The 12,353-nt window shown below is 35.2% G+C and overlaps 1 protein-coding gene across 1 annotated transcript in view; it reads right to left on the bottom strand.

The window, feature by feature from the left end:
* Positions 1-12,353, bottom strand: part of LOC148947173 (vitellogenin-like) — a 117,366-nt gene that overhangs the window by 26,704 nt on the left and 78,309 nt on the right. The window contains exons 18-20 of the mRNA XM_089096914.1: positions 8,667-8,865; positions 6,556-6,679; positions 2,263-2,436 (exon numbers count right to left, since the gene is read on the bottom strand). Coding sequence (XP_088953040.1) covers positions 2,263-2,436; positions 6,556-6,679; positions 8,667-8,865 — 497 coding nt within the window. The remainder of the gene's footprint in view (positions 1-2,262; positions 2,437-6,555; positions 6,680-8,666; positions 8,866-12,353) is intronic.

Raw genomic sequence — 12,353 nt, 5'->3', positions numbered from 1 at the left:
TTAAAATGGATAAGTTGATATTCCACCAATTTTACAAATTAAAAAACCTTATTCCTGAGGTATTACTTGTTACAAAAACCTTATTGCTGGGGGTTCCTGCTCATTTGCAGAGGCATTCATATAGAACATCTGTTATAGATGGCTTCGACGTATTCCCAACAGGAAATCCCCCCCCGCCCTAGAAAATATTCCCAGGAGAAATACCTCCGAAAAATTCCTCCGGACAAATCCCCCTGGATAGTTTTCCCCACACGTGAAACTGAGTAGCCCATGGGCAGTCAAGAAAAATAATAAGAATCAAGTCAAGAAATGTAGAAAAGAAATGTAGACTATATGGAGTAGGTTATCCTGTACGATTTATTTTTACATTTTATTTCCTTTAACTATTTTTTCATGGTTTTTAGGGCCATGGGTAATAAAAGAACTGTATACTAATATTATAGGCAATAGCTTGCAAAAATGGCAAGGATATCATATTTTTACAAACCCATGAAACCCCAAAGTTAAGGTCTACATACGTTTTCCTGAGGAAGTCCAAAGGTTAACTGAATGAATAAAATAGACGCTTAATCGATTGCAAAGGGTAAATTAATACCATGTACTATAGTTCTTGGTACCAGACCGAGTCCATGAGAAGTAATTATTACTATCTCTTTGTCCCGCCTGTTATCTCTTGTGCACTTCCATCATAGTGCAACGCTTCTACTGTTCCCAATAATGCCATGTTTCCAAATTGTTTTCTTTAACTTTATGATAACTTGCTATGATATTTCTTAAATTGCTATAATAACTCACCCCCACTCTTGCCAAAAAACCCGAAACAGAGAATTAAAAGAAATAAAAATGTAAAAGCAAATGCTACAGGATATTTTACACCATATATTCTGCCGATATTTTGGAATATAGGTGGAGTATTCCACAGTTCCTTCCTTTTTTTTGTTTATTTTTATTTGCATACTTTCCGTTTGGCTGCTCAATTTTTGATGTAGGAGGAATTTTCCACAGAAGAGTTTTTTTGGGGAATAATTTTCAAGGGAAGGGATTTTTTGGAGGAATACGTGTAGCACCGCTTAAGAAACATTAATTTAGAAAATACACTTCAGAAATGATTAGGTGTATAACAATTTGAAGAAACTTGCACTTTAAAACAAAAACACAAAAAACAGGAGACTTAAAAATACTTATAGATACTCCATTATAAAACCTCATAAATGTAAATGAATGACATTAATATCCTGTTTTCAAACAACAATTAACAAATGGAGCAATGATAAATAAAGACAAAAATAACAATAAAATGCAGCATATTACATATAAACAGCAAAACAGATAAAGAGAACATCCAGAAAATCAATTAAAACAAAGTAAATTAGACCATACATTTAAGAAACTAGAATGGAAAAATCATAGTCTTGATCACGCAGACTTCTAAACCTATTTTGATTTTTAATATCGTAGGTAATAGGAAACGGACAGAGTGGGAACGAGGGTATAGAAAGGGGAAGTAGACTTTTTACGAGCAGAAAAACGTAAACGTACAAAAAACTAAAGTAAGTATGAAGCAATAATACTGTATAACTAAAAAGTATGTGGTTTTTGTACTTTTTATAAGTAAATAATTATCTATAAATATTTATCTATCTATATCCTTACTTCTATTTATCTCTATTTGTTGTAAACCTTTTTTTAAATCTTCAAAATCTGACAGCTGTAAATGGATTAACTTTAAAATTGTGTTCGTTTAAATGGTTAATCTAGCCGTGATTGTGGGCGTAGCGAGGGAGTTTTCTTAGGCGTTGGGTAGCCGTCAAACTAGAGGGGGAGTGCCAAAGAAATCATCCTCTTCAGGAAAACAAATTGTAAAATCCCTGTATATCTATTGACAAAATAACAGTTCGAACTACATGTTTCGAGCTGTCAGCAACTTTCAGAAATCACGCGCACAATGTGGCTACCAAGCGTGGTGGAATTGTGCCAATCCTCACGGGGATACTCGTTGCTTCGAGATGTACACCAGATGGAGGAAAGGGGCTGACCCCTTCATGTTTTAGTAGTGATTAAGTTCAGAACGATTTCCAAAAAAACACACACAAAAACAGATAATTTATATAAAAAACACGAAATATGAAGAAGTAGTAGAGGTTTTACATAGGCAAAAGCGTAGAAAAAAAAAAAAAAAAAAAAAACACATTAAGCAAAGCAATAATTCTATGTACCAAAAAAGTGGAGTTATTTATTTAATTTTTAGAAATAAATATTTACCTCTATAGGTCCTTTATGTTTTGTGACCATTTTGACATCACTGACTTGATTAACAGGTGTGAAATCTTCAAAGTCTTTGACAGCCGTAAAAGGTTTAACTTGGAAATGAAGAACCGAGATCTTGCCTCTCATTGGTTCCATTTCAATGCTCATCTTTCCTTGGCTAGGTTCCCCCTAGAAAAAAACTTTAACTAATGGTTGTAACCAAAGAGTCTAGGTAACTTAAAAGAGCGGAAACTAGCGATAATGTCGATAAAAATCACTGACACCACCTAGCGTCGGCGTATTTTGGCTGGCATGTACGCTGTGACTTCACTTGCTCGTGCTCCTTGTTAAAATGCTTCCATATTCTGTCAGAATTTTGTTAAAACGATTTTTTTTCTGAATCGAAAAGATAAATTATCATGGAAAAACTGATTTTTGCGACTTTGTTTTAGTGGTAAAGTTGCAAGTCAAAACACCTAGCATGTAGTGGCATACATTAGGGGGGGGAGGGATGGGGCTCTTGTCGCCTAAATTTAACTATTTTTTTGGTATTCTCATCGAAAAATATCAAAAAACTAAATTATCCCTTCTAAATTTTGGAAAATATATTTTCCTCCCTAATTTCCGTGAAAGGACGCCACTGCTTCATGGGTATAAGCATCCAACTTAGGACTTTTCCAGGGGGGTCGTTTGGGAGGGGCAAGGGGGGGGCAGTTGTCCCCCAGTAATGTGAAGAAAAAATTATTACATAGCCTATGCTCCTTGAATATCCGAAAGTAGACCCCTCTTGCCCCCTCCCCTCATGAAAATGTTGTAGATTCGCCCCTGGGCTTTTCGTTAATGCAGATTGAAAATCCTTGACAGAATCTTATTTGAACAAATTGCGACTAGTGCAATATTTAGCATTTTTGATTCTTAGTTTAACTTCATTTGTGGATTTATTTTTTTTACAAAAGAATGGTATTCTAGTTCCACAGCTTAAGATTTTTTTGGGTCTTTCGGGACATTTTTTGGGCGAGGGGTTAAACTTCTATCTCAAACAGTTGATCAAATATGATTGATGCAGTTCTTTCCTAAACATCGCAAAGCCGTGTCACTCATGGAATACCTACCCTTGAGACATACGTAGCCAGGGAATTGACACAACCTTCTACTATAGCGATATCAGATCATCATGTGCTGCGTTAAGCTGTTTGTAGTGGGAGTAAGTCTTCACTAGTAATTTTTTCTCGTTAAAGTACGGTGGGGAAGACAGGTTTCTACTGTAGTGATCTCAGATGGTCATGTGCTGTGGCAAGTTGTTTGTAGTAGGATTAGGTCTTCAATAGTAATTTTTTCTCCTTAAAGTACGGAGGTGGAGACAGTTTTCTATAGTGGTAAAGACAATCTTTCTACTCCAATCATCTCAGATGGTCAGATGTGATGTGGTAAGCTGTTTGTAGTTGGAGTTGGTCTTCGCTAATCGTTTTTTCACTTAAAATATGGTGGTAAAGATATACCTTCAATAAAAAGATCCTATTTCAAGAAATGATGGTAAGTCCAGCCAAGGCTTTATTAAAAGAAAATGCAGAGTAGGGCCAGAAATATGTCAAACTCAACTAATCAAGGCATACCCGAAAAAGGGCAATCCGTGACACGTTTCAAGGCCTGAAAATTCGGTGGTGATGATATATTTTCAAAACAAGGATCATTTGTAAAAAGAAGATGCACCAGAGTGAAGTCTTATGAAAAAAAAGTAGAGCAGGAAAAGCAGTGGCAAATTAATCCGTGTCTTATAATCAAGAGGGAGATAGTTTGATATTACAAATAAGTTACACAGAATATAGAACCAGTTGCTTCGTTTGCTGTTTTCTCAGGGTGAGTTCATTTTCTATTGGCAATGTTGATTCGTTATTGACCTCGGGAAATTTTTTAAGTGCCAACAATGGCCTTCCAGCTATGCTCCGATATTGGCAGCTAAGACGGACAGACTGGCGGAAACACGCAAATTACCCTTTATGCAGGGCTCCCACGGTGTCGATAAAGTTAATAAACCGTTGTCCTCGTATAACTTTGTTGACTTTAATGTTATCGGAAAAAAGTTGAACTTTCTTTAACTTTACCAAGAAAGTCCGTAAAGCTGAACCAATAGCAGATGACTTGTGAAAAACTTCAAATAAACCACACTAATTAGTGTCTACCAATAATAATTGTTTAAATATTTTGCTTGGTAAAAGAATAAGAATTGGGAAAACAGCTATTTTTATTTAAGCCTTACTTATTAAAAGGAAGAAATTCTTAAAAAGATGGTTTTCTCAGTTCCACGTCTGATTATTTCAGTTATTTTACGAAACATTGCTGTTAATTCAAAAAGGTGGAACTCTTGTGTGAGTGAGAGAAAGTTTATGCTTCGTAGTTTCATAGAAAAAACTTTATTAACTTTACTGACGCCGTGGGAGCCCCGCAGTAGTCCAACCCTTTGGCAACAGAGTGGATTGATCTCTGCTTGACAATACCTGGCCCAGTTTCCGTAGGGCCTGGAGATATCGCATTAGCATTTCCAAAAAATCAAACAAGAAAAAGACTCCAAAGAAGATCCTTTGATCCAACAAAGTCAATCTTTATATCCTTATGAAAAATAACTAAAGCATTGGTAAATTTTTGTTATTCATATTATTGACTTACGAATGGGGTGGTGGTGGGCATAGCACTCGATGCCTTTTTTATGCTCTTTCCCAATATAATAATAATTTTTGTCGGAAATGAATTTTACCCTTCACCCCTATATATTCCAATTCAGGGTATATATTTGCACATTATGGGGTGGGGGTAAATTTTATTTCTGATGTAAATGGGAGGAAAGTTTAAGCTTTCTCCCATCCCCATAATGTGCAAATATACCCTGAATTCGTATATATAGAGGTGGGGGGTAAAATTCCGAAAAATAATGATTATTATGTTTGGAAAGAACATAAAAAAAGGCATCGAATAGTATGTTTACTTTATTCTGAAGTTAATGATATGAATAATAAAAAATCTACTAAAGTATTTATGTCAAATCATGCCGAAAGTCTTGATAATCATAACAGATCTTATTGATTTTCTTTTTTACTTCATATATTTAAACTCTATGTTCTTATTTTTAGGTTCTTTTGGTTTCTATGCTGTTTTTATAGTGTAATCAAGGATGTCTTTTGAGGTAAACAATAATAAAAAAGTTTAATAAAGCAAATTTTTTTCAGCCAAGGAAATACTGTGCTTAAAAAAATTCAATTGATTGCCGAAAATCGCTTGTCTATAAGAATATTCGTTTTACACCGATACATAAAAGGTCGCACAGAATACACTAGAGAACACACTAAAATAGAATACACTTAGCACCGAAACATTGATTTTGACTTTGGTGAGCCCCTGAAATTAAATTTACAATCTTCTACAACTCAAAGGTTTACGTTACTTGATTTTAAGTTATGTTTTATAATTACCTAAATAACCCCAAAAATATAAAACTGAATAGTCAACAATTTTTAGCAGTCTTATTTGGCTTGAATAGGGATTAAAATTTAGAAGTAGGCTACCTCTAACATTGTTGTGCTATCCAGCAGAACTAGAAATTTTTTAAACAGGCTTAGATCAGGTTTGATTATATTTTACTAGAATTTTTATGGAGAATATGAATTTCCATTCAAGAGTTAAGGAGATTAAGAAGATTAAAGGTAAACTAGTCCCTCTTCCGCACCCACTTTTGCACCTGGTTCCTAAATAAGCCACAAAAACGTCCTCTTTAGGTGGGGGGATAGGAGGTCCCGGTAATAGGCCATAAACCTTGTTCCTCCTCATTAGTTTGAAACTTGTTCTCTTAAGCCGTCGAACCAAGAGGATCCCAATTTAAGACAATTTGGTTTGTGGCCATGACTCCCCAAAAAATGACATAAACGTGTGTGTCTTATCAGCTTAAAAGCTATATTTGTCACACAGAACATAGCCGCCAATTCCTTATTACTATCGCTACTAATAATTCATTGCAGCACCCCTACCTTCCAATCTCCTCAAAGCCTTATTAACCAAATATTCAGTATTGCACTGTGTAGTTTATTAGGGTATAATTTCATAGAGGGAAACCACGCCTGTAGACACTCCGCAGCACTGTCTGTAATCACGATTTTGGTTACAGGAACTCGTAGAAGATCCACTCCGGTGCCACTATGAGACCCTCCAGGGAGGTGTTTTCCATCCAGGGATAGGGACAGAGGAAGAAGCTTATATAGGAGTTGGGACCCACAGCAACCTCTTATTTGAGGTACATAAATATAATAAGCAAAAATTAACCTTGATGCACATTGATCCTGGTAGAGGCAGAGAGATCCAAGTATCAAGGTCAACACCAGAGCTGACAATTTTGTTAACAAACGGGACATCATACGATAGTTTGCTGAATACTTGCCATCCATAGCTGAAAAGAAAAAATTAAGCGAAATATGTTCTCAAAGACCCCATTCAATGACCAAAGACTTAAGCTTCAAACATGGATTACATTTAGCTAAGAGGCCCACACACTGGAACTCTTTAGTATCTTTGGTGTCTCTCTTTTTTATTTTAAACAGACTAATTGATAAAATTACGAGATAAAATTACAATTATTTATTACTTATATTAAATATCGACCTTTAGCTGTGTAAGGGTATCTGCAAAAACATTCGTTTTCCCCTACCCTCCCCAACAAATAAAAAAAAACATGGAGATCGATTAAAGTAATAATTTGGTTTTTATAGTATTCTAAAATCTTTGTATATTTACTCAGAGCATAGAGAATAGAAAAGTACGGAGAGTAGAAAGTTTAACTTCAAAAGTGAATTGAATTCTGGAACTAACAAAAGCGTTAACAATAAAATATCTTTGCCTTGTTGCGGTAAAACTTCAAAAGAAGCCAAATGTTTATCAATTCGAAACGTCCTAAGATGATGGACTTTAAAGCCGAAATTTGGGTGATTTACCTGAAATAACGATCTTAAGTTACAATAGACACAAAATGATTCATAATTATGCTGATTTAGTACCACCAGGGACAGAGATTAAAATTTCAAATGTAAAAAATAGCAACAACGAAACCTCGAGCTCAGTTGGAGATACATTTTATTTCTTGGTGGACAACTTTATCTATGTAAGCTTTATGCTGGGATCCAGTAATATCTATGATAGCTGACTCCCTTCTTGTTGTCTCCCTTCTCCCTTATGACTCCCTTCTTGTTGTCTTAATATTACCGGTGGCTATTTGACTCGTTAAATAGTAAAACTAAAAAAGCTGCTAAACTGCCGAAGAGATAAAATATAGCATTTTAAACCAAAATTGGAATGATTCCGATTCGTCTGTGATGATTCAATAGGCGTGATTTCACGCGTATTTATAGCAAATTCATATACAATGCTATTCAAAGGAATACTATCTACTGACTGGCCTTATCTGAATTCCTACATCTTATTTTGAACTCAAGAAAATGCTGGCCACAAAGAAAATACAAACGCAGATCGTTTAAAACAGCAGTGAAGCTTCTCTGTCAGTCGTTTATGCAGAACAGCATTTGAGCCCTTCTCCCTCACGGCGGGATGGCCAAAGTCAGAAAATTAAAAGAACAATTGATTAAGGATAAATAAAATATAATCAACCACGGACAATATTTAGGGGGGGGGATTAGGGTACAATACAATCAAATTTTGTTAGAACGAAGAAGAGCTTGTGTTCTAATATCCCCAGCTGAAGATAGAAAAACACAAGATTAGCTTTATACTTAACTGACAAGAGCTGTAAGCTAAACTTTAATTGCACTGTCTTGAAAAAAGCACGGTATTTCCAGACCACCTTAAGGAAAGTGTCATTGACAATTTTGTTGACAAATCTGACAAAAGGTTACTGCAACACTTCATGCTGTTCCGTTGATGTAAATCCAGTTTGACATCATTCTTGTTATAATCATTGAAGACAAAGGTGGATCTAGAGAAAATTTTTGGGGGGATGTGACAAGGGCGCCAATATTTGACCAAATTGAAAAGTTATAAAAAGGAGAAAACACCAAAAGAGGGCACCAGAAAATCTTGAGGGACTGTGGCCCAGCTGGATCTGTCCTTGAGTGCAGATTTAGTAAAAATAAAAAGAATCTGGCACACCATAAGCTACCTCTTTGACAATTTTGGTCTTCATCAGCAAGCGGTACAAGCGTAGCCCCTTCCTCGTCCTCAAATTGCGCTTGCTTGACTTAAAAGTGGTCTAAGAGAATAAAAACTAGACTGCAATGGGAAATATTGAGAATCCCTAAGGTACCGCAATCTTTAAAATATCAAACCTTAAAAGTCATTTACACCAAATCTACTATTTTGCAGTGAACGCATTAACAATTCGGATAGGTGAGCTAGTACGGTCTATCCTAGCAAACTGAGTAATTTACCTTCCAGTTATTTCAGCTTCGAGTTCTTTGCTGCTTACGGCTACATTACCAACGATTGTGTTAAGACTGAGCCAGTGCATATCAACTGATAGAGGAATACCCATTGCCATAGGTACAGATGCATAAATGTCTCCAAAACTTGACCAGCTCCGGTAATTGATATCGCTACCCTTGCCGCTCTTAAAATACTTCGAGAAATCTAGGTCATTATAAAAACAAATTAAGATGGTAATTATAAAGTAATTATACTAGGTGTTTATATAAATTTAATTTACTTTGTGGCTTCTAGTGATTTAAAATATATCCAATTAATGGTAATTCCAGGACCATAGCCAGGATATTTTTTCGGAGGGGAAGGCTTAAAAAAAAAAAAACTTAGAAAACACATCAAAAATTTCTTTATTTTCATTTTTGTTACTTTTACGAGTCGGACAAACATTTCGATGGAGGGGGGCCAAACCCCTAACCCCCTGGATACAGCCTTGGGTAATTCTGTATAGATATATCTGTATATCTAATTATACAGGCAATTACACTAAGCAGTTATATCATTTTCAATCGAGGATCCTAAAAGTTCAAAATCTAAATAGTTATAAGCAATTATGCAAGGGTAATTAGCAATATAAAAAATAATTTTAATTGCGGCTTTAAATGATTTATAATAATCAGAATAATAGATGACTGCACAAAAGTAATATAATCATAGTAATATAAATACAATTATAACGATAAGTATATATAGATAATTTCGCTTGTAAAGGTAAATGAACGATTTAAAATATTTGTAACTATACATGATTATGTGAATGTAAATATGGAAGGTGTTGTATCTAACGATTTGAAATAAAGGGAGCAATAGATAATACTGCAATGGCAACTATGAAAGTAACTATGTAGACAATAATATTAGGTAATAATAAAGATGATTTAATTTGTTGCTTCAGATGATTCGAATCTAAATGATTAGTAATTGTCCAAAGGCAGTTGTAAAAGTAAATATACTTGATAAGCATATGAGATAATTAGAAAAAAGGTGATTTCGCTCGAGGCTTTGAATGATTAAAGATACAGGTAATTATAGGTAGTTTTGCTAAATATAGAAGCTGCATATAGATTTTTTCTTTGAATTGGGTTTTTTTTATACACAATTGCTTCTACCTGTATTATTCCATGATGATACGTAGAATTTAGAATTTTCAAAGTTAGTATATTTATTCTTTCAGGTAAATTCCAGCCTAAGAACAGCAGCCTCTGATTTGGGCGTAGGAAATGGCACATACATCATATAGACATAGTAACGACACACCTAACCTCTAGAGGGACATGATGCGTCTAGCCCTAAGGGCACAAAATATGCAAATAGCGTTGTTCAAGACAGAATCTTTTGCATGGTTTGGAACAGAGGTGTGCATGTTAAAACCCCTTGAAATTAAAATATTACAGGGATTCTTGGTTTATATTTTTGAAGGGCTTTAGTTCGACCAAATAGTCAAAAATTAGATCGAAAATGGCAGATAACTTCTTCTATAGGATAATACCTAAGGGTAGACTTTTTCTTTTGTTAAGTATTTACCTCTTACGGATTGATAAGCAATTTTTAGAAACGTATACCCGTATTTCCTTTGTTGATTAAATATAAAAGAACAAGTTTTTTCAACTGAAAGTAAGGAGCAACAATAAAACTTAAAACGAACAGAAATTATTACGTTTGTGAAAGGGGTTGCCCCCTCCTGAACACCTCACTGTTTGCGCTAAATTTTGAATTTTGTCCCAATTCCTTGAGAATGACTCCTGAAACACGAAGGCCATTTAATTAGAACAATAAGACACTTTTTTTAAAAGTAGTAAGAAACTTTAGTTTTTTATAAATTTTATAAGTTTTTAGTACTTTTAAAAAAGCGTCTTATTGTTCTAATTAAACGGCCTTCTTGTTTCAGGAGTCATTCTAAAGGAATTGGGACAATAATTTTGCGCAAAGAGCGCGGTGTTGAGGAGGGGGCAACTCCCTTTACATACGTAATAATTTCTGTTCGTTTTAAGTTTTAATGTTGCTCCTTACTTTCAGTTGAAAAAACTTTTTTTTTATTTAATTTCTGTTCGTTTTTTAAATAATGCCAGGAAATCCGGCCCCACCTCCACGGAGAAACTCCCTCCCCACGGAAATATCCTCTAGACAATTCAATTCTGGTGAAAATTTACCCTGGCAATTACTTTTAAATACTCTGCGCATAAAACTGAGACAGAAAAGAGAAAGCAAGATATATTAAAATAATTTTGTATAAGAATTCTGGAAATTTTCCCCAGTGTCTAATTTCCCCTGGCAGTTTCACTCCCTGCAAACTTCCCTCCCTATAGGAAAATTCCCCCGTGAAAAAAACCCCACCAAAAAATTTGCCCCCCCCCTACCCGAAAACGTATGCATACATCTCAATACAAAATACTAAGCGCAAACAATGGGCAAATTTTATAACTTAAAGACCTCTCCCCTGGTCCTGTAGAGAGGAGGGGGGAGTTATAGCTATCTCAAAATTTTGATCGGACGATTTTGGGGGGAAAAGGCGGGGGAAGGGGCCTAGATGCCCCCCAATATTTTTGGTCGCTTAAAAAGGGCACTAGAACTTTTAATGTTCGTTTGAATGAGCCCTTTCCCGATATTCTAGGACCACTGGGTCGATACGATCATCCCTGGGAAAAAACAGGCAAACAAACAATTAAACACACATCGGTGATCTTTCTTCGCAAATTAAATAAAAAAAACAAGTTTTTTTTAACTGAAAGTTAGGAGTGACATTATAACTTAGAACGAACAGAAATTATTAGGTATATATAAGGGGTTGCGCCCTCCTCAAAATCTCGCTCTTTACGCTAAAGTTTAAATTTTGTCCCAATTCTTTAGGAATGACTCCTGAAACACAAGGGCCGTTTAATTAGAACGACAAGAAGCTTTCTTAAAAGTAATAAAAAACTTCAGCGTAAAGAGGAAGGTGTTGAGAAGGGGCAGCCCCTTTATATATGTAGGCTAATAATTTCTGTTCGTCTTAAGTTTTAATGTTGCTCCTTACTTTCAGTTGAAAAAAAAACTTTTTTTTATTTAATTTCTGATCGTTTTTAAATAGTGCCAGGAAATAAGGCCCCACTTCCACGGAGAAACCCCCTGCCCACGGAAATATCCTCTAGATAATTCAATATCGGTGAAAATTTAAACCGGACAATTACTCTTAACCACTCCGCACGTAAAATTGAAACGGAAAAGAGAAAGCAAGACATAAAAAGAATTTTGTATAAGAATTCTTGCAAATTCACGCAGTATATAATTTCTCCTGACAAGTTCACTCCCTGGAAACTTCCCTCTCCACGGAAAATTCTCCTTTGGAAAAACTCCGAGCAGAAAATTTATCCACCGCCCCTCCCTACTCAAAATGTTGTCTATCTTAAAATTTTGTTCGGACGATTTTCGGGAAAAAAGGGGCTGGGGAGGGGCTAGTTGACCTCAATTTTTTTTTTGGTTTTATATATTTGAAATCAGCATAAAAAGCCAATTCTTTTGATATATAAATATATATATTGGTATCAAAATTCCGTTTCTTAGGGCTTCGGTTACTACTGAGCCGGGTCGCTCCTTGCTTATAGTTTGTTACCACGAACTGTTTGAAAATACAATATTCCCCATTTTTACAGATAACAGCT

Source organism: Artemia sp. Qi Xiang Cuo, chromosome 11 (assembly GCF_049724085.1).
Source record: "Artemia sp. Qi Xiang Cuo chromosome 11, ASM4972408v1, whole genome shotgun sequence".
Lineage (NCBI taxonomy): Eukaryota > Metazoa > Arthropoda > Branchiopoda > Anostraca > Artemiidae > Artemia > Artemia sp. Qi Xiang Cuo.
The sequence above is the reverse complement of the archived record's forward strand: the minus strand, read 5'-3'. Positions and strand labels throughout refer to the sequence as shown.